Source organism: Myotis daubentonii, chromosome 11 (genome assembly GCF_963259705.1).
Source record: "Myotis daubentonii chromosome 11, mMyoDau2.1, whole genome shotgun sequence".
Lineage (NCBI taxonomy): Eukaryota > Metazoa > Chordata > Mammalia > Chiroptera > Vespertilionidae > Myotis > Myotis daubentonii.
In genome coordinates, this window is record NC_081850.1 from 64,146,754 (window position 1) to 64,172,358 (window position 25,605).

A 25,605-nucleotide genomic window follows, 5' to 3' on the forward strand; every position below is an offset into this window, starting at 1 on the left:
AATAACCAAAGAGTTCCCTGAAAAAGTTAGATTTTAATCAATTTACTCAATATAATAATCCTGTAATATTAAAATTTACATGACTAAGGTGTTTAAATAAATTGCTGAAGGAACTGATAATCATTCATGTCAAAACCTAGCATAAGCTAAATAACTTTTCAAAGGTACTCAGGTTTAGTCCCTTAGAATGAGAAAGTATCCCCATAATGGAGGAAATTCTGCATGTGTAGAGGCAGTGGGTATACAGGAAACATCCTTACCTTCCTATTAATTTTGTTGTGAACCTAAAACTTCTCTTTAAAAAAAAATATTTAGAAAAAAATTATCCCCACTCTCCTGTCTCAGCCCTTTTTCTTTCTCTATTATATCGTTCCCATCCCCCATCTAGAAACTAACACACAAACCAACCTCTTTTGACTTCACTTTCCTCTCCAGCTGTTCTACTACTTTTCTCCTTTCCTTACTTCCTCAGGGTCCCTCACCCTCAACACCACTGCCACTGGGGGCGGGACAGTTTGTTGCGGGCGCGGTCCTGTGCACTGTAACGTTTAGCAGCATCCGGGGCCTCCACCTACTGGAGACCAGCGCACTGACGCTCTCCAGTGCCCGGACATTTCCAAATGTCCCTTGTGGGGCAAAAGCTCCCTCTCCTAGTCGAGAACCACTGCTTTCCATCAAAACATTTCAAAATAGTTATCTGTACTCATGCTCTATATTTCTCTCCTCTTAGTTTTTTTTCTGAACCCACTCAAAAATGAGGCTTTTACCTTCTCCACTCCACAGAAATTACTCGTAAAAGTCAACAATAACCGTCCTGTTGCTAACTTCAATGATGACTTTTTGCTTCTCAGCTTAACTGATCTACCAGCAGTATATATGCCCCAGTTGATCCCCACCCCACCCCACCCCACCACACGCCTGTTCATAGATTTTCTTCACTTCACTTCCAGGACGCCTTTTCAGAGTGCTCCTTTTCACCTGTCCTTCCCTGGCTTATTCTAAACTACCAAAACCTGAAACTCTGGGGAACCCAGAGCTCTTTTGTTGAACTCTTTTCTACTCACTCCCTTGGTGATCATGTCGAAGTTCATGGCCTCAACTACTATCTCTACACGACCCTCCCAGATTTCCAACCTGGAACTCTTCAACATTCCACACTCATACATACAATTGTCTTCTAGGTCTGTCCATGAAGTCATTAGCCCCAGCTCACCTGCAAGTGACTTGGGGCATTCCAACACAGACCAGGAGGAGTGTGGAGGAACAAGAGCCAGTGAGGCAATTTTCCCTGCTCCCTCCCACCATCACTCTACAAAAATGTATCTCCCACAGCCTTCCCCAGCGTAAGTAATAACTCCCTTCTTCTAGCACAGAGGCAGCTGGAGGGTGAGCAGAAGACACTGAAGCCTCATCTATATATATAAAAACCTAAGCGACCCAACGACCTAACGACCTAACGACCAAATGACCAAACGACCAAACAACCAGCCAACCGGTTGCTATGATGTGCACTGACCACCAGGGGGAAGACACTCAACACAGGAGCTGCCCCCTGGTGGTCAGTGCACTCCAAAAGCCAACCTCCCACAGTCCCTCCCCCTGCCGGCCAACCTCTTGCAGTCCCTCCCTCCAGCTGACCAACCTCCTATGTTCCCTCCCCGTGGCCAGCCAACCTCCCATGGTCCCTTCCCCTGGGCCGCCCAGCCCCCCTGATCGGCCCTGATCACTGTCCAGGCCTAGGGACCCTACCCATGCACAAAAATTCATGCACCGGGCCTCTAGTTATGTGATAAAGGGTTAGGGGATACATCATTGGGAAACTGCTATGCCTACACTTATAAAATTGGCAAAATACACCAATCCTCATGAAAAGAGCACAAGGTACCCACACCTAACTCCCTGCTTGCTTGCCGAAAGGCTAAAAAAGGAGTTCTCATTCATGACATGCTCACTCTCCTTTAACCAACTATATCTCTTTACTAAACCAAACTAAGACAGATATAAGTATGTAAAGAAGAGTTAAAATAGAATGTATACATTTTTCTTTAGCTTCAAATGTGGATAAAGAGAATAGAAAAGGGTTACTTGGGGATTACAGATCAATTTGCTGAATATTTGGTACCAGCAGGAGGGGAGTACTCTTCCTCAGTCACCAGCCAGGCATCCCGGGCAGCCACGGAGCTGGTTCCTACTGCAGCACTGGTAATGGCCTCACCGATAGTGAACTGAAGTTCAATCTGCTTGGCCTGCAATGAAGGAAACAAATGCCATGAAGCAGAGAGAACATTTCCCAGTAGCATTCATTTTATGGAAAGGCTACGGAATACCATTTCTCTCTTTAGCCTGGACTGCTTTCAGCTAACACAGGTGGTTCAAAAGTGAGGTAAAGCGAAGGAATGGAGAAGGTAAGATGACTTAGAGATCTTTTTCCAAGTCCATGTTGCACTCCTCTCCTCACCCTCCGTAGGGAACCATGACACAATTTTTTTAAAAATATATTTTATTGATGTTTTACAGAGAGGAAGGGAGAGGAATAGAGAGTTAGAAACATCGATGAGAGAGAAACATCGATCAGCTGCCTCTTGCACACTCCCCACTGGGGATGTGCTGGCAACCAAGGTACATGACCTTAACTGGAATCGAACCTGAGACCCTTCAGTCCGCAGGCCGACGCTCTATCCACCGAGCCAAACTGGCCAGGGCGACAATGATTTTTAATCTTTGGAAGCACGATACCATTAACCTGGGGGGAAGGGCATGGACTTAGAAGCCACACAGACCTCAGTGCAAATTCTAGCTCTGTCTCTCACCAGCTTCCTACTCTTATTTAAATTGAGCCTCAACTGGTTATATGTAATACTAGAGGCCCGATGCACAAATTCGTGCATGGGTGGGGTCCCTCGGCATGGCCTGCAGGGATTGGGCCAAAACTGGCAGTCCAACACCGCCTGCCACTCCTGCCTGCAGCTCCTGTTCATCCTGGCCCCCCTCCATCTGCCTCGGGGTCACGCCATTAGTCCTGATTGGGAGAGGCAGCACTCGCCAGCCATGAGCCCTGCATCTGGCACCCATCACAGGGTTGGCAGGGGGGGGGATGGGCTGGGACACGCTCAGCCCTCCGAGTGGGCGACGGGATACCCTTGCCAGCACGGGATCCAAATCTGTCCTGCTGACACTTGCACCAGTTGTTGGGAACCACCTGGCGGCCACTTTTACATCGTTTTTTCCTTGCTGAGTCTAGGGAGGGGAAGCGACCTTGGTGCCCAAGGCCGACTTCCAGGAAGCCAGCAGAGCTGTCAGGATCATGCTGGTGGCGCCAGTCCATTGGTGCCTGGCCCATTCTCCAGAGATTGGACCTGCAGGACTACTGAGGGAGGGAGTGGCTGCCGCCAGGTGGGCTGCCAGGATGGGTGGGTCAGCTGAGCAGCACTCCCACTGTTGGAGTGCACTGACCACCAGGGGGCAGCTCCTGCATTGAGTGTCTGCCCCCTGGTGGTCAGTGTGCGTCATAGCGACTGGTCGACCGGTCATTCAGTCGCTTAGGCTTTTATATATATAGATGAGCACAACACCCACCTCATCAGGCTGGAAGGATTACATGAGGTGAATGTACAGAAAACTTCTGGTGGATACCTGATTTGTAATAACTGCACTAAAATAGCAACCACTATAATTTACTAACAACTCTTTTCAATCATAAGTTATATGATATCTACAAGTTATTCTAAATGGTTTCTTAAAAAAATATAGAATAATAAAATATATGTGGTAAAATGTTAAAATTGGTAACCCTGGATAAAGGGTATAAAGAAGTTCTTCATACTATACCTATCCTGTTAGTTTGAAATTATTTCAAAAATCAAATGTTAGAAAAATTCTTTTCAGGAATTTTTTAATTTGATTTTGAAATTTTGGCACAATTACGAGCACTGACTTAGCACAAAACTGGATCTCAGTTCCTTTTGGCATTGTATACCATGAATTGAAAGAAATGGAAAAATGAAGAAATAAGATAATAAAGAACAGAAAGTAGGAGTGATATGGGAATATTAACCTTTGTGGAGAGCTTTACAAGGCATACCTACGACAACAGTTTAGCCATTCCTAAGCTCAATCAACCAAATGAGGTGTCAAATGCTGGTATCACATGATTCCTATTCTGAGAAAAAAGGATTTAAGGGCTTCCATCCCTGAGAAAAAGGTATTTCAACACAGAGAATCCTATATTAGGGGTTCGTTTAATGTGCCTATTTTCTACATGTTTCCGATTGTTAGTAACAACAAAGTTGGCATTACAAACAAAAACAAAACCCTTAACTCCATTTATGAATGATACGCTATCTATTATGCCTTAAGTAGTCCAGAAATAAAGAAATAAATAAAAGAAGTAAAAATAGGCACATGGGGACTCATTATATTATCTCTTTACTTTTGTGTTGTTTTATAATGAGGAGCAAAACAGACTTTGCCTTCAGTCTAGTGAGCAATTAGAGACAGTGATAAATGCTGTGAAGAAGAATGGAGGGTCATGACAGCATAGATAACTGAAGAACCTATGTACTCTAGCTTGAAGGGTCAGGTCAGGCTTTTCAAGGGGCACAGCAACAACCCAAGAAAGAAGTATGGGCCTTTCAAAAGCTAAGGGCAAAGGAAGCAGAGGCTAGTGTATACAAATGTGAGTGAGTGACAAGAATTGAGGCTGGATCAGGGGCCAGATAGGGCTGCACTTAGACCCTCATCACACTGGGCCAGCAGCTGTCAAATGGCAGGTCCTCACTACACTGGAGGACAGAGCTAAGTCATCAGACGCAAGAGCAACTGGAATAGCAGCACCCACTCCCCACATCTAAGCAACTGGGTAGATTTCCCTCCTACCCACACTGCACCATGCTTTACTCAAAAATTATGAGAAAAGGACTTTCCCACATAAGTGATTTAGTCAATGCTATGCCAATCATCGTGATGAGCCCAAGACTGGCACTCAATAAGTACTTGGTGAATAAATAAATACAAGTTTAATTTAAAATCTCACAGCATGCCTTGTGCTTGAATGACTAATAATCAGAAAGCAATATAAATACCTCCACAGAATCCATCAGACCTTGCAAGAGGAGTTTCTGATGAGGAAAATCTCCATCCCCAACTGGAAAATATCCCAGTGTTTGGATTGCTCGTTCTTTCATCTAGAATAAAAGAGAATTATTTTTTAAAGCATTTAACAGCTTTATCCCAGAAGAATGTTTCCAAAATGAGATGGCAGGAAGGGGGCAGTCTGTCTAAATAATAATGCAACAGTGCATATTTGGGTGTTTTTATAGTCTCCAATTTTACAGAATTATATCTGTAAGACATTGGAGGGGAAAAAAACACCAAACTGAGTCCATTAAGGGTCCATAGGTGCAAAAGAAGAAAAAAGAAAGCCTTTAACTAGGATTATCATCCTTCAAACCATAACAGTTATAAATGTAGGTTCTGGGCCCAAAGAGATAAACCAAAGAACTTATATATACTTATATACATAGCCCATGGACACAAGCAATACGGCAGTGAAGACATGGGGGAGTGAGTAGGGACTGGGAGGAGTGGGGTAAAGGGGAGGGGGAGATATCTGTAATAGTTTCAAAAATAAAAAAAGTTTTTTTTGTTTTTGTTTTTTTTTTAAAAAGGACCTAAGACCAAATCATACATCCTGAATATTTCTTTAGCCTTTACAGGTATGTGACCTTAGGCAAGTCACTTCATCTCTCTATGACTCTGTTTCTTCATCTGGAAAACACAGATGACAACTGTACCTACTTCACTAGACCTTTTGGAGGATTCAATTAATTAATGTATGCAAAGCACTTAGCAAATACCTGGCACATTACAAGTGCTCAACAGTGGTTGGTAATCCTATATAATAAAAGCTGAATATGCAAATCAACCAAACAACAGAATGACCGGTCACTATTACGTGCACTGACCACCAGGGGGCAGACGCTCAACACAGGAGCTGCCCCCTGGTGGTCAATGTGCTCCCACAGGGGGAGCACCACTCAGCCAGAAGCCAGGCTCATGGAGGGCGAGCGCAGCAGCGGTGGCGGGACCCTCTCCTGCCTCCACCGCAGCACTAAGGATGTCTGACTGCCAGGCCTAAGCCTTCAGTCGGACATTGCCTGAGAGCTCCTGGACTGCAAGAACACGCAGGCTGGGCTCAGGGACACCCCCCCCCCAAAGTGCACAAATTTTGTGCACCAGGCCTCTAGTTAATAATGACAAGTAAAAACTACATTGTGGCCCTAGCTGGTTGGCTCAGTGGATAGAGCATCGGCCTGAGGACTGAAGAGTCCCAGGTTCAATTCCGGTCAAGGGCACATGCCTGGGTTGCAGGCTCAATCTCTAGTAGGTGCAGGAGGCAGCCGATCAATGATTTTTTCTCATCATTGATGTTTCTATCTCTCTCTCCCTCTCCCTTCCTCTCTGAAATCAATAAAAATATATTTTAAAAAACTACACTGTGTAATCTTCCCAAAGATTTAACCAGTAGCTACACCAAGAATAAGATTACATATTTATTAAACTTATAGTAAACTGATTCTTCTGCCCGTTAAATCATCTCATACTTCAACACTGAGGTGCTTTGACCACAAAGGAAATGTCTTAAAGTCCATGAAAATTTTTACCTAAAACTAAGAAACTATAAATGTCCTTTCCCTCACAGATTACTCGCACTGCTTACTAATGCCCAGTCTTCTTTAACACTAGATTGCCCAAGGAAGTCATTTTGACTGCTTTTTAATTTCAATTAGAAAAACAATGATGTATATAATGACACAATTTCTTAGAATGTTGTGACTTTTTGTACAACATATAAATGCGTTTATAGTTACCTCCCCCCTCCTTCATTTCCGGTATATATATATATTATACCTATATTGCCCAAAAGCAGTCATTTTGACTGCTTGGGAAATTTTAAATAATCAAATGACTCTTATTATTGAATTGAGTAAATTTCTTATATGACCAGTTCAGCTCTGTATTGAAATAACAATTTTCATTTTTTTTCGATTACAGTCACATGATAACATACAAGTACATGATAAATTGTCGATACTTGATAAGTTGCAGTTGCTCAAGAGGCTAAACTAGTACTTGTTATTCGAATCTTTTATGCAGTGATACTTGTTCTAATAAGTTGTTTATTTTATTTCTTTTGCGCCCTAAATTCATGAAAGAAATGTCCCAATAGAAGTGCGTTATTGGAAAAGCTAAGGAACATAAGTGAAGAGTACTCCGATATTATTCTTTCACAATGCAGTCATTTTGACTGCTTTTGGGCAATATAGGTATATACTAAGTTTCAGTCTTTCTAGTGTTAAACCAAACTCACTACAAGTGGTTAAGACTTAGATTTGGTCTGAAATAACAAAAATCATCAAATTATTTAATACTTTATTATCCACCTTTTGTCTGACAAAAGAACTGATGCACTTAACACTGTATCTAAATCTTAATAGTTATTGCCTACATTGGAATAACTGGGTCAGATGGTGCACACACGAAGGTTACGCACAAATCATCCCTAACTCACCTAGACTTTCCTCTCATTCCTTTTCATATTAAATCCTCTTCCAGCTGCAATGCCATCCTAATTACAATTCATATGTAAATTTCAGAAAGGAAGGAATAAAGGAAGAGACTTACCTTATTTGTTTCTTTACTGGAGGGTATTCTATTTAGTAAGCTTTCCACAAGATGTTGCTTGGTAAAGCCAGATCCCTCACTGGGGATTGGGAGAGGACCATTTCTGCCAATTTCACCCAGGGCTGTACAAGCAGCAATTGCCAGGAGGGGCGATGTACTGTCCAAAAATGATCCTGTAAACACATTTAGACAAAACTGAGAAGAAAATACTATTATCCTTGTAAACCAAAGAAATGTATTCAAGATTTTTTTAAAGACAGTAAAACAAAATCAAAGTCTGTAGTATCTTCTATTTAATTCATTAATGTTTACTTAGAAAACACAGAAAGGGGCTGTACATATAAGTATATAAACAGATAAAAAACAGTAGGAACAGGGCATAAAGCAGTGTCTTTTTTTAATGTTTGAAGTTTTTCCCATAATAGAATCATGTTGTAAAACATACAGTAAAGACAAAAGAAGGTAGTTTTGTTATTAAAACACAGAGTTTATTTAGCATCGAGTAAGGTTTATACAAAGGCTTGTGCCTTTACAGTTCACTACTGTAAAAAGAAATAAAAATGGTCCTATCCAGTTTGACTCAATGGATAGAACGTCCACCTGTGGATTGAAGGGTCTCGGGTCTGATTCGGGTCAGGGGGCACATGCCTGGGTTGTGGGCTCGATCCCCAGTAGGGGGTGTGCAGGAGGTAGCCAATCAATGATTCTCTCTCATCATTGATGTTTCAATCTCTCTCTCTCCCTCTCCCTTCCTCTCTCTGAAATCAATAAAAATATATTTTTAAAAAAAGAAATTAAAATGCTATATTTAATTTTAACCTAATGCAAAAATTGTGACATCCCAATCAGCATAAACACATTAACTACCTATTGTCTCTGTGGCGCTCTGAATGAGTTCCTCTTGTTCAGGCAGGAAATCAGCATTTGTCTCCAGGTCTTGTTGCTCTGCCATTCTCATTTTCTTTTTAGCCAAATATCTTCCTATGGTGAATCCCAATGCGAGCACGGATCCGTGCTGTATCTCTGGGCTCTGAGTTTAACAACACAATAGCATATGTCTCTGTCTCTCTCTACATGTGCAAGAATACATTGAAATAACTGTGTGTTTATTAGTCATCTCCCCAACAAAACATAAGGCCAAAGAATAAAGTGATCTTTGAGGTTCTACTGGATGCTAAAGAATCAGGTTTAGGAACAAGAGAAACCTTGAGTTTCTAACACAGATAAATTCCAAGAAGTTAAGCGAAGTCTTGATTAACTTCAAGATTTAGATTCCCTAATCCCACTCCCACTCCAACTCTGGGTGAGATGACTCTCTTGCATGTTCCTATAGCTCCCAAACTTTCTTCTAGCTTACAGCACTTAGGTAACTTATGCAACTACACTATCATAATTTTCAAGCATAATTTCTTCCTATTGCCAACCAAATACAATAAACAGATCCTACTTCTAATTGCTCAAACCTCCAAACACAAAGTAAGCAATATAATATTTGAAAGCATGTGGTATTTACTGATAGAAGAGGCACAATGATAGGCAGCAGCATATGTATTTACTCCCCATTACATTCCTAGCACCTAAAACAGTGCCAATCAGACACAAAGCACTCGTTTGTTGAATGAACTGATTCAATTATCTCATTTAAACTTTACAATCATAAAAGTTCATTTTACAAATGAGAATGCAAGAACTAAAAATATACTAGATATGTTTTGTAAAATTCCACTATCTCCCACCAAAAAAGAATGAAGACCATACTGGTAACATACATGATTATTTTTTGTAGTCTTTATAAGCTGTTCTATCATCAACTTCAACTCGTTTCCCGACACTGTGGATACCACCACAGAATAAAACAACGCTGCCAGTTCACGCATCTCTTCTTTACTGCTGTTCATCAGACTCTAAGTGGTATAGAAAAATAAATATTTTTATATTTATCTTCCTGCTGACAACATCTAACATTTAAGATTAAAATAAGTGCTACATTAAATTGTTCAATCTATTGGACATAAAAACACAAGGTATTTCAAAGTGAAATGAAAGTTGAATTATATACCAAAATCTATGCATTTTCATCAAAGATAGACAGTATAAACAGGTGGAACTAATACACATATGATCTAAAACAGAGGTCAATAAATGTTTTCTGTAAAGGGCCAAACAGGCTTTGTGGGCCATGTGGTCTCTGTCATAACCCCATCCTGCCAGTGCAGTGCAAAAGCAGCCACAGACAATCAACAGGGGTATCTGTGTTTCAAATCAGCTTTATGGACATGCCAAGTCTCATGTCAGGAAGTGTTATTTGTTTCTGTGTGTCTGTTTTTTAACCATTTAAAAATGTAAAAACCATTCTTAGCCTGTAGGCCATATAAAAACACACCAGATTTGGCACATGGACTAGAGCTTGATGACCCCTGATCTACAAGATCAAATGTCAAAAACACTAACATCATTTTAAAATCAGCAAATATTCACAAAGAATAAAAACCTTTTAAACGAGAAGAAATTTCATGAGAGCAGATTTTCCAGAAGTATAAAACTCATACCTCTTGGTCAATTCCATTCATGCTTTCACACAGAAAAAGATAATCTGTACATTTAACCATAACTCAAGTTGAAATTATGTAGCACAAAAACTCTATGGGTCATACCCATACTAAGAAAATTATTCATTGTTTAACTGAAATTCAAATTTACCTGAGCATCTTGTATTTATTTCTAAACCTGGCAATTCTTTTATTGTAATGATGGGATGAAAACATTCTCCAACACAGCTGGTGAGAGTGTAAATTGGTACCACTCATATGGATGTGCACTGTCAAAATTGTTAAAATGCATGTACACAACTCCACTTCTGCAGGACCCATTAAAAAACATACTTCCTCATTTTCAAAATGGCAACTGTTCATTGCAGCAGACTGGAAGTACCTTAAATGGCCATCAGTAAGGATTTAATATGAATTATGGTACATTCATACAGGGGAAAACAATGAGCTGTTAAAGAGGATGCTTTCTCTGTAGTTACGTAGGAAAACCTCCATGTTTCAGTGGAAGGTAAAACAAGTAAGGTATAAAACCAAGTGACAACTGCGCTACCTTGTGTAAAAGAAGGAATAAAAATTAAAAATGCTTATTTTTATTGGTGTATATATGCCTAAGTAAACTCTAGAAGGTACACCACCTATAAATAAGTGATGACCATGTATATTTGTCAGTGAGAGAGGAAGGGACAGGAAGTTGGAGGATTTGGGTAGGTGGGAGACATTTTACATATTTTTTCTTAAACTAGATAAATCTGTTAAACTTTAAAAGGCAGAAAAATCATTATTTTGTACTGATATGACTCTCAATTCATCTATCACTCTCACCAGATGGATCATTGAGATACAACAACCTACATGTTTCTCAGTAAGTGTCTGACGATGAGAGAGTTTTCAAAATGACCTAAAGACAGAACTGGTCATAGGAACACAGACATGAAGATAAAATCATGGGTCTTAAAATATGCAGACTCAAAGAGAAAGATACATGCACAGGGTATACCTTTATCCATTCTGTTTTGTCTACAAACTTGGTAGCCAGCTTTTCTGGATACACTGAGACAGCTTCCAGGAGACAGTACATGACTGGCAAACCTAAGTAAGAATTCAGAGCCATTTTAATTTCAAGAGAAGTGATAAACATCAGGAATCACTAAATTCCTTTAGGAGGCAGTCCCTAGTTCTACAAAAGAAAAATTAACCTAAATAGCGTGTGACAATACAGCATATTCACAGACTGGTTATCTATACTAAGCTGGCCTGTTTTTCACACCCACTTCCAAAGTAAAAATATTATCTATTATCACCATTTACTTCTGAAAAGAGAAACAATGCATCAAGGATGAATCAGATAAGTTTAGAAAAAGAAACAAAGACTAATGTTCAGTCACAGTAGTGAAGAGAAAAAGTAATTTTGCTATAAATTCTTAGCTGAGCTTAAAATTCGATTTTTTTTCTCAAGTGCTATAATCTCTGTCCTCAGCACCACAACCTCCTACCTCCAACACCCGCTAGCAGCTGCTGAAGCAGGCCGATGTAGATTTGAACAGGGTTGGTTTCTCCGCTCTTGGAAGAAGACGATGAGGATGTTGCCTGGTTGCCTGACATTAAAGTTCTTATATAGCGTCCAATGGCTGGGGCATGATCTTGCATATCTGCCAAACTCTGAGAGGTGGGCACCACTCCCGCACTGTGAGCTAGGCACATTCGTAAGTACAGAACTATCTAAAACAGAAGAAAGAAGAATACCAGGTAAGTTTCTCCAAAAATCAACGTGGGAGGATATTCTTCAAGTGACAGATTGGACTCCTCTACCTTCTTCATAAAGCCATTCAAAAATGCCCACAGAAACTGAAAAACATGACCCAATATGTTAACTGAAATTACCATAATGGAGTAAAATTTACCTAATAAGCTTTTATAAATCCAAAGAGTGTTCTTTAGTGGCATTTAACATAGTTGAAATGCAAACTCAACTCCTAAAGTCTAAAAAAATTACAATACTCTGTGTATGTGTTTGTGTGTACGTGCGGGAGGGAGGGAGAGAGGGAGGGACAGGGAGGGAGGAGGAACAAGAGAGAGGGGGGAGAGGGGGAAAGAGAGACAGAGAGAGAGACAGAGAGAGAGAATGAGCAGAAACCTGGGGTAAATAACCTAATCCTGTGGAAGTCAAGTTGTGTTTAATCTCCACTAACACAAGAATTTGAGAAAACGGGTTCCAATCATCTCCAGAAGAGCAAATACGACACCATAAAAACCTCTGATATAAACTGGCTGCTCGGGAGTCCTCTGGAAGCTCGTTCCTTGACAGCTAAGATAGGACAGGCAGCAATTTCATTGTGAGGAATCTTATTCTCGTCATTTAATTAATGCAAGTCAGTGACCTAAACAACAGGATTTCCCTTAGTAAATATGACAAGTGAATCTCACTCTCCAATCTTCAAAACTAGATAATCCAAACAACTTCAACATATTGTTGGCTTTAAAATTCAAATCTATTTGCTGTAAAATCTTAAGAGTAATCAATGTGGAGCATCCAGTTCTTTCACAAAGAGAATCTCAGCTGAGATAAATATATTTATCAACTCCACTATGAATTAAAATAATTCCAATTACCATTACTGTTTTTCTAATAAACAACTATTAAGAACAATGACACCACAATATGAATTTATCTAGAACACAAAATATTTGCAGATATCTCTTTGGGCGTGACGTTATCTTTTAGAATATTCAGAGAACACAAAATAGAAATATATGCCAATCCTACCTCTCCAAAGGCTGCTGGATTAAATGGAAGGACAGTGGTCCCAGTCATGTACTTGGCTGGAGTTTTCATTCGATGGGAAGCCTAACAAAATAAGTCCAAAACAAACACTGAAAAATTACTGAAAAATGGAGCACATGTCCTTCCTCAGTTTGAAAATAACTGTACTTCAAGCTGCATTACTGTTTGAAACTGGTTCTTTCTAGTCAAAACATTTTTCCATTAATCATGCTGACTATTCATGTCCCTCACTCTAAGTAACAGGTGTGTTGCATTTTCTTCATGTTTTTACTGGTTTGTTTTAAAAAGAATAAACCTGCCCTAACCGGTTTGGTTCAGTGGCTAGAGCGTCAGCCTGCGGACTCAAGGGTCCCAGGTTCGATTCCAGTCAAGGGCATGTACCTTGGTTGCGGGCACATCCCCAGTAGGGAGTGTGCAGGAGGCAGCTGATAGATGTTTCTCTCTCATTGATGTTTCTAACTTTCTATCCCTCTCCCTTCCTCTCTGTAAAAAAAATCAATAAAACATATTTTTTAAAAAATAAATAAATAAATAATAAAAAGAATAAACCTACTCCAGGCATCTACTGACACAGCCACCCCAGGCCACTGCATGCCAGCTCTTTGTTAACAATTGAAGCAGGAAGAAAATATGCACACAAGAGCATCTTCTGACCCCAAATAGGACTGTGCGATGGAGAAACAAATCATGGATGCTTAGTACTGACCCTCCAATTCCCTTCAGATGACTATCTGAGCACAAAGCTAGGACCACCAGTAGAGGCAGAGTATGCTGGAGTACACCCCCTCCCCCACCCCTCCTCATCATACTCAAAGAAACACTGATATAAACAGTGGAATAGGATAAGGGCTGGGGGTCAGGACTGCCAACACTCTCTGATCTATCAACAGAGAACACTGCCAAAACAGGTGACTTGCAAAAGTAGATGTGATGTTCTCTTATGATCACAGTGGAAAAAATCTGAACTGCTCCCTGCATCATTCTTAAACTTATGATGCCTCAAGTAATGTCATTAAAAATAAAAAGGAGATGTATTTTGAAGCATATCATACCAAGGGAACAAATTTCAAATACAGCCAAAGTGTTGAAGAAGATAAAAGAAATTGCAACCAATGTAGATTTGGTCAAAAGAGATCAATTACATTTGAAAATAAATTTTTTTCTCTTCATTTTGTACCTTCCTCTTATTGTAAATATTGACACTGTTAGAACTGTTACTACTATTCAACACTTAGTGATAACATTTTAAAGGTGTCACTAAAATATGTATGTTTAATTTCATCATCCATTATATAACTCAAACTAATTATCTGAAGTCCAATGCCTTACCTTTTCTTGGATATAATATACCATTTCTGGGAAAGAAGGCATCTGCTTAGAAGCACTTTCTTTTCTGTTTTTACCAGGAAGACACCTTAATACTCGTTGTGCTTCTCCATGAACTTCTTCCCGTCTTTCAGACAAATAAGAATAAAAAATCAATCTTACCAATTGCAGAATAATAATTTGAAGACAAAGAACAGCAATTATATGTGGCAGCTGAGGTTTTGAGAAAATGCCTTAAATATATTCTTGGCTATCTAAGCAGGGTCATAAGATACATTATAAGAAATTACTTCTTTAGGGCAATTTCTTGAGATTTGAAGAGTCATGTGGCTTGCATCTTTGAATTTTACCCACACAAAAATAAAAAAAAGAGACAGGCTATGACTACAGATTTATATCATACCAAGGGACATACTTTTAACTCTTTAATAAATTGCTTCTAAATTCCATAGACCAACATTTTAAACATAATTTTAGTAATGCTTAAATAAATTTAAAATGAACCCAAATTCAAAATTAACACCTTTAAAAACTTACGGATCTCCTGCAGCTAGTAAGAGCAAATATCTGGAGGGTATATGATCTGAGGGAAACACTGTGCTGGCAAATTTCACAGCCACCTGTCGAACTTGAACTTCAGGCTATATGACATACAAACACACGCAAAAACACCCACAGATTAAAAATAATTACCAACAACTCATTCTAGTCAAGATAAGTCATATTAATTATATATAATCAAAAGTTGATTTGCTATTTCAATAAATGTCTAAATAAATAAAATCAAGACAAAGCAATTGTGCAAAATCTTTGACCATGTTGCTTAAAAGCCTTTAGACAGTGATATTACTTAAAAAGTACTTCTATGATCTAAGAGGACCTTCCAAATAAAACAGGAAAACCTACAAAGACCACAGCCAGAGACTTTCTCTCTATAGATGCACGTTCTCAGCCCAACCTTGGGACCAAGGTCACCGTGAGTTTCTGGCCACAACCTGTTTCCCCAACTCTCAAACTCAAAGTCACATGAGTCAAATTTAGATATTTTGCAGGGAATATAGAGTTTACTTGGAATCCCTACAAATTTGAAGCAAAATATCTCATGCTTTTTCAGATTAGTTCTAAAGTTAAAACTGGCTCCAAAGCAAAGTTTCAATTACATAAGTATATTAAGTTAACTTAAATAGACTAATAATCTATGAATACAAAGTTCAACCAGAAAAGCAGAATCTAACTCAGCTGGTGTGGCTCAGTAGTTGAACATCGACCTATGAAACGGGAGGTCATGGTTCGATTCCTGGTCAGGGCACATGCCCAGGACGCTGGCTCAACCCCCAGCCAACCAATTTTGTCTCTCTCATCTATTGATGTTTCTATCTCTCCCTCTCCCTTACTCTCTGAAATCAATAAACATATTTCTTTTTTTAAAAGTAAGATGCATATACTACCAGCCATTAGAGTTCACATAGTTGGACCTACCTTTATCAAGTATGAAGCCACAAGTGCCTCCATGAGAGTTCTCTGTGCTCCTTCCAAAGTACTGTAAGCTCCAACCATCATAGATAATGCTTCTTGAATAGCAAGTCGAGTCTCGGGCTCTTCCTAAACGATAATGAAAAGTGTTCCCCTCCTTATTGGGTTTCCAGGTGAGCATCTAAGCAGGAAGCATTACTGACCAGGTGTTTCCCTACCTTGCACAAGGCCTCAAAGAGCTGCTGCACGAGAGCTATATCCTTAGTGAACAAATGGGGCATTCGACTGTAAGAGAATACAAGACTACCTTCACTACCATAAATTTCCATGACATGGAAGAAAACAAAATTAAATACAAATTTTCCTGAGCCTGCAATTTCATCTCTGGACATCATGTCAGCATCATTAGGTTACCTACCCACAGAGCCAAATATTTTTTTAAATAAAAATTTAATACTTCAGCTGTCTAATCCAAGTAACCCTTGATGAATAGACACATTATCCAGATATTTTCTTCATTATATTCCATGCATTCAGTTAATATTTCTGATTTTAATATAAAGAAAATAGATAATTAAGACTAAATTGCTATTTAAACTAAAGGCTAGTGTGATAAGGGGCTTTGTTACTTCATGCCAACAGACAATGGACAAGGTGTGCTGACAAGCCTGCGCTGTATCAGCTGATCTCAGGTGGTTTTCTGAGCCCTGAAGTTCCCTTCCCTGCATAGAAAGAAAAGCAAGACCTAGTCTACACAGGCCAAAGCAGAACATGCATTAGGACTAAAAGTAGCACCTGGTGCCACTGAGGATGCTGACCTCTACCTCCCTGCTTTGAAATATAGTGAAGGAAAGGAAACCAGGAGGAATTAGGAGGAGGAAAGCATACTAAGCAGAAGAAAAAAATCCATCTTTGGAAACCAGGCCACTCGGAATCCTAATATAACACTATCAGAAAAGAAAATCACTAGCAAACCTTGTTTATGGGGATTATAAAGACTAATAGTACATAGCAACAAGAACACCTGAGGTCGAATGTTTCTAGCATACAAGAAAATGTAACCCATCATGACACAATCCAGTTCAAAATTCATTTCAAGACTACTATTTAACATGGTAACATATCTTTAAGTGCAAATTAAAATTTCTCATATAATTTTCCTGCTACAAGGAAGACATTTCTAAACAACCTATGGCCATTAAATGCATTTCCTTTCAGAATCACACAAACTTACTCTCCATCCATTATTAAATGCCACATAACTTTTCTTAGTATACAACAGGATATCTCTCACTGAAAAAGAGTTTACTCACCTGGAGAGTTTTCCAACAGCTGAATATGCCATTGACAGTAGCTTAGGGTCCTTGAAATTAAGAAGAAAAAAAGAACAAAAACAGACACAAAAAAAAACAACAACACAGTAAACGGCAAAACCTTTTGCTGCAATTACATGCATTACTTTATTCCTTGGTAAACCTGGTCTCACTCTGCCTAACTGCATGATATTAGCATCCAAACAAAACAAACAGAACAAGTCTAAACCCAGAATTCATCACACTAATTAAAGGGAAAAACAAATAAAACCTTTTATCCCCAACTCACTCCCAAAAGAAAATGCAGTGGTCATATATAAAAAGGTTTCTTAGCTAGTGCTAAGTTTAGGATCTTTTCAACACTATGTAACCTGCAAACACCAAAATTCATCTTTAACACGTTAGAAAAAGTTTATTAACTTATTAGAAAATTCACCACTGATCAAACAAGCTAAGATCCTCCCTTTTTCACCCAAAATTGCAGTGAGCGATTCCTTTAAAATCTGCACTTTTCATGTCTTCTACTATAAAAAAATTAAAGGAATCATAGTCATCAAGTAAGTTAGTGAGGTTGCCTCCTCAAAAATATTTTACATGGTTTAATGGAAACCAATTGTCTGTCTGATTACTAAGAAAAAATAACATTTGTGTGAGCTGAAGTTTGTACATTTAACATAAGATTCACTCTCCTACACCTACACGACCACTCTCATGGATTCAACTTTATGGATTCATCATTGGGAAGACATGCAGGTGTCACCTGCAAGTAAGGAGATTAGGGCCCTGTGGTTTATCTGGCCTCTCTAATCTATTTTTAAATATACAAATTCTCCTAAAAAGCCCCAAAGCATTTTTATATCTACCAACCATCCAAAGCATCTGACTATGTATGCCATAAAAATAATCTGGTTCCTAGGCCTTAAAATACACACAAGCACTTTCAATAGCAGACAGGACAGCCAGGCCCAACACTGTCCCCAAAGCTCAACTGCGATATAACTGCACAACTAACAGCTTTTAGCTAATAATAACATCTACTAAGGTGCCTTCATTGTGCTGAATAATTTATGTGCATATTTCATTTAATGTTCACAATAACCCAACTAAATGGTATTATTTTCATTTTTCTAATAAAAATCAAAGGTCCAAAAGCAAGTAACTCACCAAAAAACAAAAGTAGGATTTGAACTCAATTCTGACTCCAAGTGGCAAAATCTCAATCACTATACTATTGCAAACATGCATTCATGTTTAACTAAGCCTTAGAAAGATAATGCTAACCGGAGTTCTTGAGACTTTATTTTTTAAGTAAATTCCCCTGAAATACTGGAGATGATAAGAGTGATATTGCATGGACTAATAATAATGGGATTCAAAATGCTACAATCCAAAGAGTCCTCATCTGACTTAGCTTAAGGAATCAAAAATTTACTGAATGCATGTTTTAACAGAATTCTGAATCAGTAATATCTCAGACCCTAAGAATTAACACTGTTTCTCAATATATAAGCAAATCCAAAACAACCATATAGAAATTAATCATAAAATAAAGTTTAGCCCTAACTGGTTTGGCTCAGTGGATAGAGCGTCGGCCTGTGGACTCAAGGGTCCCGGGTTTGATTCAGGTCAAGGGCATGTACCTTGGTTGCGGGCACATCCCCAGTAGGGAGTGTGCAGGAGGTAGCTGATCAATGTTTCTCTCTCATTGATGTTTCTAACTCTCTATCCCTCTCCCTTCCTCTCTGTAAAAAGTCAATAAATATATATTTTTAAAATAAATAAATAATAAAATTTAATTCTTTTCACTCCATTTTTACAGTGCCTAAAAACAGAATAAAATGTCTTTATTTGTTTAAATGTTATTTATAAAAGTGATGACTTTTTTCATAAAAACTGATTCATATCAGTTTTTAACACTTATTTCCAAAATAAAAATAAAAAGATTCCAGTAATTTCTAAAATTTGCACCACTTCAAGTAAAAATGTTAAGAAACGATGGAATAATATCAGCCTATAACTAACTAAACCAACATGTAGAAGACCAGGAAAGTTTATAATAGAAAATATTTTAAAATATAAAATGTTAACAAAATTTGAGATAAGTTACTTACTTCTTTATACTCATTGATTAGCTTGGTGAGGCCATTCAAAAGCATTGGGCCTAATGGCTTAATCTTGATTTCTGGGCAACTTTAAAAAAAAATAGCACACATACACAAAGCAAGATAAGACTCTCATAATTACATATCTTTTCAGATACTTAAAATAATTAGAAACAACTGAAATAAATTAAAATAATCTAATAAAATCTGAAATTTTTAAAAGATTAGCAAACATGATTTCTTTCTAGATAAGATATACTTTAATCATTTGATCACTCCAACAGTTTAAAAACTTTATAGTCAAATAGTTTGAAAAACTTACGTTATACAAATGTGATGCACAAATTGCAGAGATAACGTTCTTAATTTTGAATTTGTATTTGTACCAAAGAGTCCATCATACACCACCTATGAGAAAGAAACTAGTGGTCAAGAACAATTAATAAGAATAGTAATTGACTATTCTCAACTATTAGGATCCAACAGCACATCTTTTGCACTACACCTTGCTCTTCCAAAATGAATGCAGTTTTTTTTAATATATGCACACGTTTTAGCTGATAGACTTATTAGGAAGCTAATCGGTAATTCCAATCAATAGTCTGTGGAGTGACAAACATGATGGCTGATCTGACAAGTCTGAAAAACTTTGGGGTCTACCACTAGGAAGTCACACAGAGTTCACGCTGCCGTGGGCCAGCACCCTGCCACTCCACACGGATTAATTAGAACACTAAGGTTTTGTGGGGAAAAATAAAATTCATGCCCTGACTGGTTTGGCTCAGTGGATAGAGCGTCGGCCTAGGGACTAAAGGGTCCCAGGTTTGATTCCGGTAAAGGGCATGTACCTTGGTTGCCAGCATATCCCCAGTGGGGGATGTGCAGGAGGCAGCTGATCAATGTTTCTCTCTCATTGATGTTTGTAACTCTCTATGCCTCTCCCTTCCTCTCTGTAAAAAATCAATAAAATATATTTTAAAAAAAAAAGAAAAAGAAAATTCATGCTGCACACATATGCAAAGAATTGTGCAAGTTTCTTTCATATGTTCAAAATCAAGATAAGGTAACGTGTCTAGTTAAAACTATTGGTGTCTGGTAAGAGGAAGCTACCTTTAAAGGATTCTGTGATTGACAGATGGAGAAGAAAGGGGTAGGGCCAACTATGCAGGAGAATAGTAACCCATCATTAGGAATGGGAATATTGAAAAAAGGAAGACTGTTTACAGGTGATGGACAATGAGTTTGTCTTTGAATGTACAAAAATTTAGGACCTATTTTATTTTAAAGACATAAAAAAACTACAAATAAAGTGTATACCTACAGGATGGCTATGAATATTTTGGCACAAAATTCTTGCTGCTTATTATACAATGTAGTGTTACCATAACCAAATTTTCTGAAACCAAAATTATCAAGACACTGTCTGGGAAACAGTACTTGGAAAGTGAAATGGAAGCAGCTCTGGTAATTTTATGTTTCTCTGGAGACATACAACAGGTACTTGAAATTAGTCAAATATTAGGGATACTGGGAACAAAAGTTTTATCATCTAGAAGGAAGTAGTAGCCACTTAAACAAATAAGCCTTCCGAAGGAGAGACTCTAAGAAGTCTACATCAACCTACCTCCTGAAGATTCATTAATGCGCTTCTTTCTCTAAGTAAAGAGACATAAAAGTTGTAAACAGGCTGTTTTCTCTGGAAAGAACAAATTACCTGAATGTTAGCTGGGAACGTTTCTGCAGCTTGTCTGGAACGAAGAAGATGGGGGACAATCTTTAACTTGACTCTCGTACTGACAGGGTCCCTTTTCAGCTCTGGCTTCAGAACTGCTCCCTGTCAAAAATATGTTGGATTATAAATCACCATTTCAAAATTACTGTACTGAAAAAAAATCATGAGAGAGCATCTAAATCAGTGATCTCAATCTTGTTTCAAAATGCCTTTTACACTCAAAAAATTACTGAAGTCATCAAAGAGCCTTTGTTTATATTGGAATGCCTATCAATATTTAATATATTAATGTTAAAATTGAGATATTTTAAATACTTATTCACTTAAAAATAGTATTAATAAATCTATTACTAGTATATATTTTCATAAATAACATTTTTAAGAAAAATGTATTTTCCAAAACAAAAGACTATACTGAGAGTGGCATTATTTAACATTTTTTATAAATTTCTTCACTGTCTACCTTAACAGAAGAGGGCTGGATTCTTTGATCTTCTTCATTAAATCTGTTGTGATATGTTGTTTTAAATAATATTTTAAAAAACAGCTTCACACAAATGTGGATGGAAAAGTGGGGATAATTTTAGACTTTTCAGGTAATTGTGGATACTCTGATCCAACACCAAAACCTGATAAGTAATCACTTGTTAAAGGTGAGCTGCCATTTGGACTTGAAATCCTTGAACTTTTGCATACTGTTATACTAAGCCTCTGTGGTCTATCTAAGCACCCTTGTATGCTTCTGTAACATCAGAGGTCATCTGGAAAATACTGGCTCACTTACTGTAAGCGTATGTTGCATTATAAGACATCCAGAAAGGAAAACACCACCACCAATCTCATCAGAAAAGTCAGGAAGTTCTGACAAACTGTCAAGCTCATTCTAATGGATACACATTTTCCAAAATTCAGTTTTTGCTTAAAAGCTCAATTTTTATCAGTGCCAATAAATCATGTTGTTTTTCTTGAAGTCTCTTTTTTTTTTTTTTTTTTTCATTTTAGAGAAATATCTGACAAGCATGTGTTTCAACACCCACACTTTTCTCATCTACTCTTCAGGTAAAATAATATTTACTGCTTCATCAAGATATTCTTAAGTATAGCTGAGATTTATTCTCTTTTTATTTTTTTATATGCATACTGACAGTGAAGAATAGAATGTCTGCTAATATTATTTAGTGACATAGTTTGATTCATGCTAGGACGCCAGCAATTGCACCTACCATTGCTTTTGCAGCATCAGTTCAAATATCAACACAGTAAAATTTTTAAAAAGCAGTAAATGCTTGCCTTCGTGGGCCCCTAAAAATCTCTCTGTAACCCAATAAGGGTACATGGACCAAACTCTGAGAATCACTGATCTAATCCAACCCCTTCATTTTTACACAAAGAACATGAGGCCCAGAGAAGTTCTGTAATTAGTCAAATCTCTCCTCTACAGTACATTTATTATGGCAGCCACTGGGGGTAGAGGGGCCCATCCCAACTCCTAATTAATTGTTCTTTTTGCGACATCATACTCAACTGAATCTAACTAGAGCTAATTTTTAAAACAACTCTTTATAGTTTAAAAATAAGCAAACAAATAATCCCTGTCTGGGTTTGGACTTGGAAAACTTTCAGACATAACTTATGTTATTAAGCAAACATTTTACTTCAAAGGTTCAAAAGAACCTGCCTATTGCTCTAGATTCTAGACCAGGGTTCAACAAAGTACAGCCCTTGGCCAAATCGGCCACCATCTGTCTTAATAAGGCCTGTGAGCTCAGAGTAGTTTTTACATTTTCAAGTGATGTTTTAAAATCAAAATAATATTTCATAATATGTAAGAATTACATGAAATCCAATTTCAGTGTCCCTAAAGTTTTATTGGCACACAGTCATGCTCCTTAAGTTGTGTGTGGCCTACGACTGCTTTCACCTATGTCCGAGATGAGTAGTGGCAGCCTCACAACCACATGGCCAGCAAAGCCTAAAATACTGACAAAGAAAAGTTTATTGACTCCTAATCCAGACATTATTTAAGCACTTGAATTGAAAACACCAGATCAGGTAAACTAAGTCTCCAGGAGATTTTACTCTACCTAGAGTAGCATGGCTTAAAACTATTATTTCCTACAGCACAGGTTCAGCTTAAATAAAAATAGGAAAAAATGTTCAACTACATAGAGCTCATGTAACAAAGTACTTTTTATGAGGATGTGAGGAAACATAAAAACAACTCACCTCTTTTGTCTTCAGTGGTATATCGCCAAGGTATACCTTGTACATCTTATTAATGATGGCAGGATTATTCCAGTCAATCAAGCTACAGAAAGTTTCAACACAACTTGTTAAAATTATTATTTTTCTCCTACTTCAATGATTTCAAAAAATGATAGCCCCAATATTTATTACCAAAAACAAAAAGTTAAAAACACTCAAATGAAATGGGCAACTGACATTATAAAAGAAGAAAAGGAAGGGGATTAATTTCATCGAAGTTTTTAAACAGAAGAAAAAAATTCACTTTTTCCACTTTGATCAGCAGATCAGTTCCAATGGTCCGATCTGGTACTGCAGCACAAAACACTAAGCTGTGTTCACGCTCAGGGACCGTGCCGTGGAGCAGTTCCAACACAGCAGAGCTATACTATCCTTGTTCACAGAGCCCCGGGGCATGCATTTCTTTTAACCACTTGGAAATTCCTCACAAGGAAATTCAAAAGTAATGGAGAGGTGACCAAAAAATTTTTACCCATTCCAAGACACAATCCTAGGAAGCTTGCAGCCCATTGCATTTCTCAAATATTGTGCCACTGTAATTTCCAGCATCCTCTTCTTTATTTACCAGCACACACTTGCAGGTTTAGCATCTAATCCTTTAGGCACAAAGACAAATTCCTACTTGGGCCCCACAATAAGGTGCATTAGAGTATCATGTGATTAGTGATTGGCACCCACCCTCTGCAGCAGCTCCCACTCATTTTATAAACCTAATTAATAATGCAATCTTGCATTCCACTTGATTAGCAAGATTTAACTACACTATCTTCCGCCTTTGGTTATTGGTTCTGCTTTCAAGATATGCTCTATTTGTGCAAACACAAATTATCCAGCTGCTTTGAACGTTTTTCTAATCCATCTCTTCTGTCATAATTTGTCAGTCTGCCTCTTCTTTGGATAGCCACAATTCCACTTCTTCAAACTCATTCTGTAATTATAACTTAATTATTGTTTATCTACATCTTTCCTCAGCTGATGACTACTAACTAATCCTCAAGCTCCACTGTTGTTTCCCTTTTATAATACTGTAGGTTTAGAGATTTTTGACAAAATACTAAAAAAAAGAAAGTAAAAACTTAACAATGGTTAACTATTAGGGATAATTTTCACTATTTCTTTTACTTTTCCTCTTGGCATCTTTCTAGCTTTAGTTTCCTGAGTAAATGTTTGTTGTAAAAATTCAGAAACATAGAAAATAAAATTCCTTACAATCTGCACCACATCCCTCCTCTACTCCTTTTCAGTAACCACTAACTTTGCTACGTATCTTTTTCTAGACTTCTTTACTATGCATGTAAAATAGGTGGGTGGGTATGGCACATAGGTAGATTTTAAAAAATAGGTCAATAGATGCATCACTTGAAGAGATACTTTGGAATATTTGTTAAACAAAATGAAATAATATCTACATAATGTTCTCATCTTACTTGTTACTTCTTAACAATGTTATATTATTTTATGGAAAAATGCATACACTTAATAGATAAAACCAAAACTAATATTTAATACATCTGTATTTCCAACAATCCAATCTACCATATGGTGTAAAGAATGGAGCCAGTTCAAACACAATGGAAAGTTTTAAAGGAAAGTATTTTGATAATTCGAAATCAAATAAATTTCTTCAAAGAGATATCAGGAAGATATAGTTATAAGCAGCATGAAGGAATTTTAGACTTGGGGAGAATGTGAAGAACATTCTAGTCCAACTTTCTTATTTCACAGAGTCCAAGGCCTGGCAAGGTTAAGTGAGCCTTCCAAATTCAGAGAATCAACCAAGAGGCACTCCTCCTGTATCCTACTTCACATGCCCCTTAGTGGTAAGCCATTCCCAACCACCACCACCACACAGACATAGTTAGCTTATATTTCAACAAACTATAGACACAATGAAGTTAATTTCCTTATCCTGTTACACCTACTTGTCTGGTTTCTTAGGAAAGAGAAAACTACAATGCATGGAACCTTTATAAAGCTTTATTCCCTTATCCACATTCAACTGTCTTTTTAGCATGTTATTATACTAAGCACAAAAATAAATTTAGAAAAGAACTATTTCATAATTTGATTTTTTTCAACCATCTTCAATTTTTTTTCTTTGCACATGTCATTTTTAAAATCAGTGCATATAACATTTTGTATTCTGCTTTATTAATTTGCCAGTACTTGGAGGCAATTTCCATGCTGCTTTATTATTTTTATAGAGGCCTGGTGCATGAAAATTCATGCACTGGGCGGGAGGAAGGGGGGGTGTCCATCAGCCTGGCCTGCCCCCTCTCACAGTCGGTGAGCCCTCAGGGAATGTCCGACTGACAGTTTAGGCCAGCTCCTGGGAGTGGGCCTAAGCCGCAGTCTGGCCTCCCTCTGCAGGAGGCGACCC

General features: G+C 37.9%; 1 protein-coding gene across 9 annotated transcripts in view; it reads right to left on the bottom strand.

Moving 5' to 3' along the window:
- The window catches only part of ECPAS (Ecm29 proteasome adaptor and scaffold), a 96,702-nt gene that overhangs the window by 32,120 nt on the left and 38,977 nt on the right, over positions 1-25,605 (bottom strand). For 8 of the 9 annotated variants that reach the window (XM_059657632.1, XM_059657631.1, XM_059657636.1 and 5 more), the window contains 17 exons: positions 23,187-23,268; positions 20,943-21,062; positions 19,551-19,636; positions 19,238-19,316; positions 17,127-17,176; positions 16,032-16,098; positions 15,820-15,942; positions 14,878-14,981; positions 14,344-14,467; positions 12,997-13,077; positions 11,726-11,951; positions 11,230-11,321; positions 9,453-9,587; positions 8,551-8,713; positions 7,684-7,856; positions 5,082-5,183; positions 2,123-2,246 (listed from right to left, as the gene is read on the bottom strand). In XM_059657632.1, the coding sequence (XP_059513615.1) occupies positions 2,123-2,246; positions 5,082-5,183; positions 7,684-7,856; positions 8,551-8,713; positions 9,453-9,587; positions 11,230-11,321; positions 11,726-11,951; positions 12,997-13,077; positions 14,344-14,467; positions 14,878-14,981; positions 15,820-15,942; positions 16,032-16,098; positions 17,127-17,176; positions 19,238-19,316; positions 19,551-19,636; positions 20,943-21,062; positions 23,187-23,268 (1,931 nt within the window). The remainder of the gene's footprint in view (positions 1-2,122; positions 2,247-5,081; positions 5,184-7,683; positions 7,857-8,550; positions 8,714-9,452; positions 9,588-11,229; positions 11,322-11,725; positions 11,952-12,996; positions 13,078-14,343; positions 14,468-14,877; positions 14,982-15,819; positions 15,943-16,031; positions 16,099-17,126; positions 17,177-19,237; positions 19,317-19,550; positions 19,637-20,942; positions 21,063-23,186; positions 23,269-25,605) is intronic. The other variant, XM_059657634.1, reaches the window with a different exon arrangement.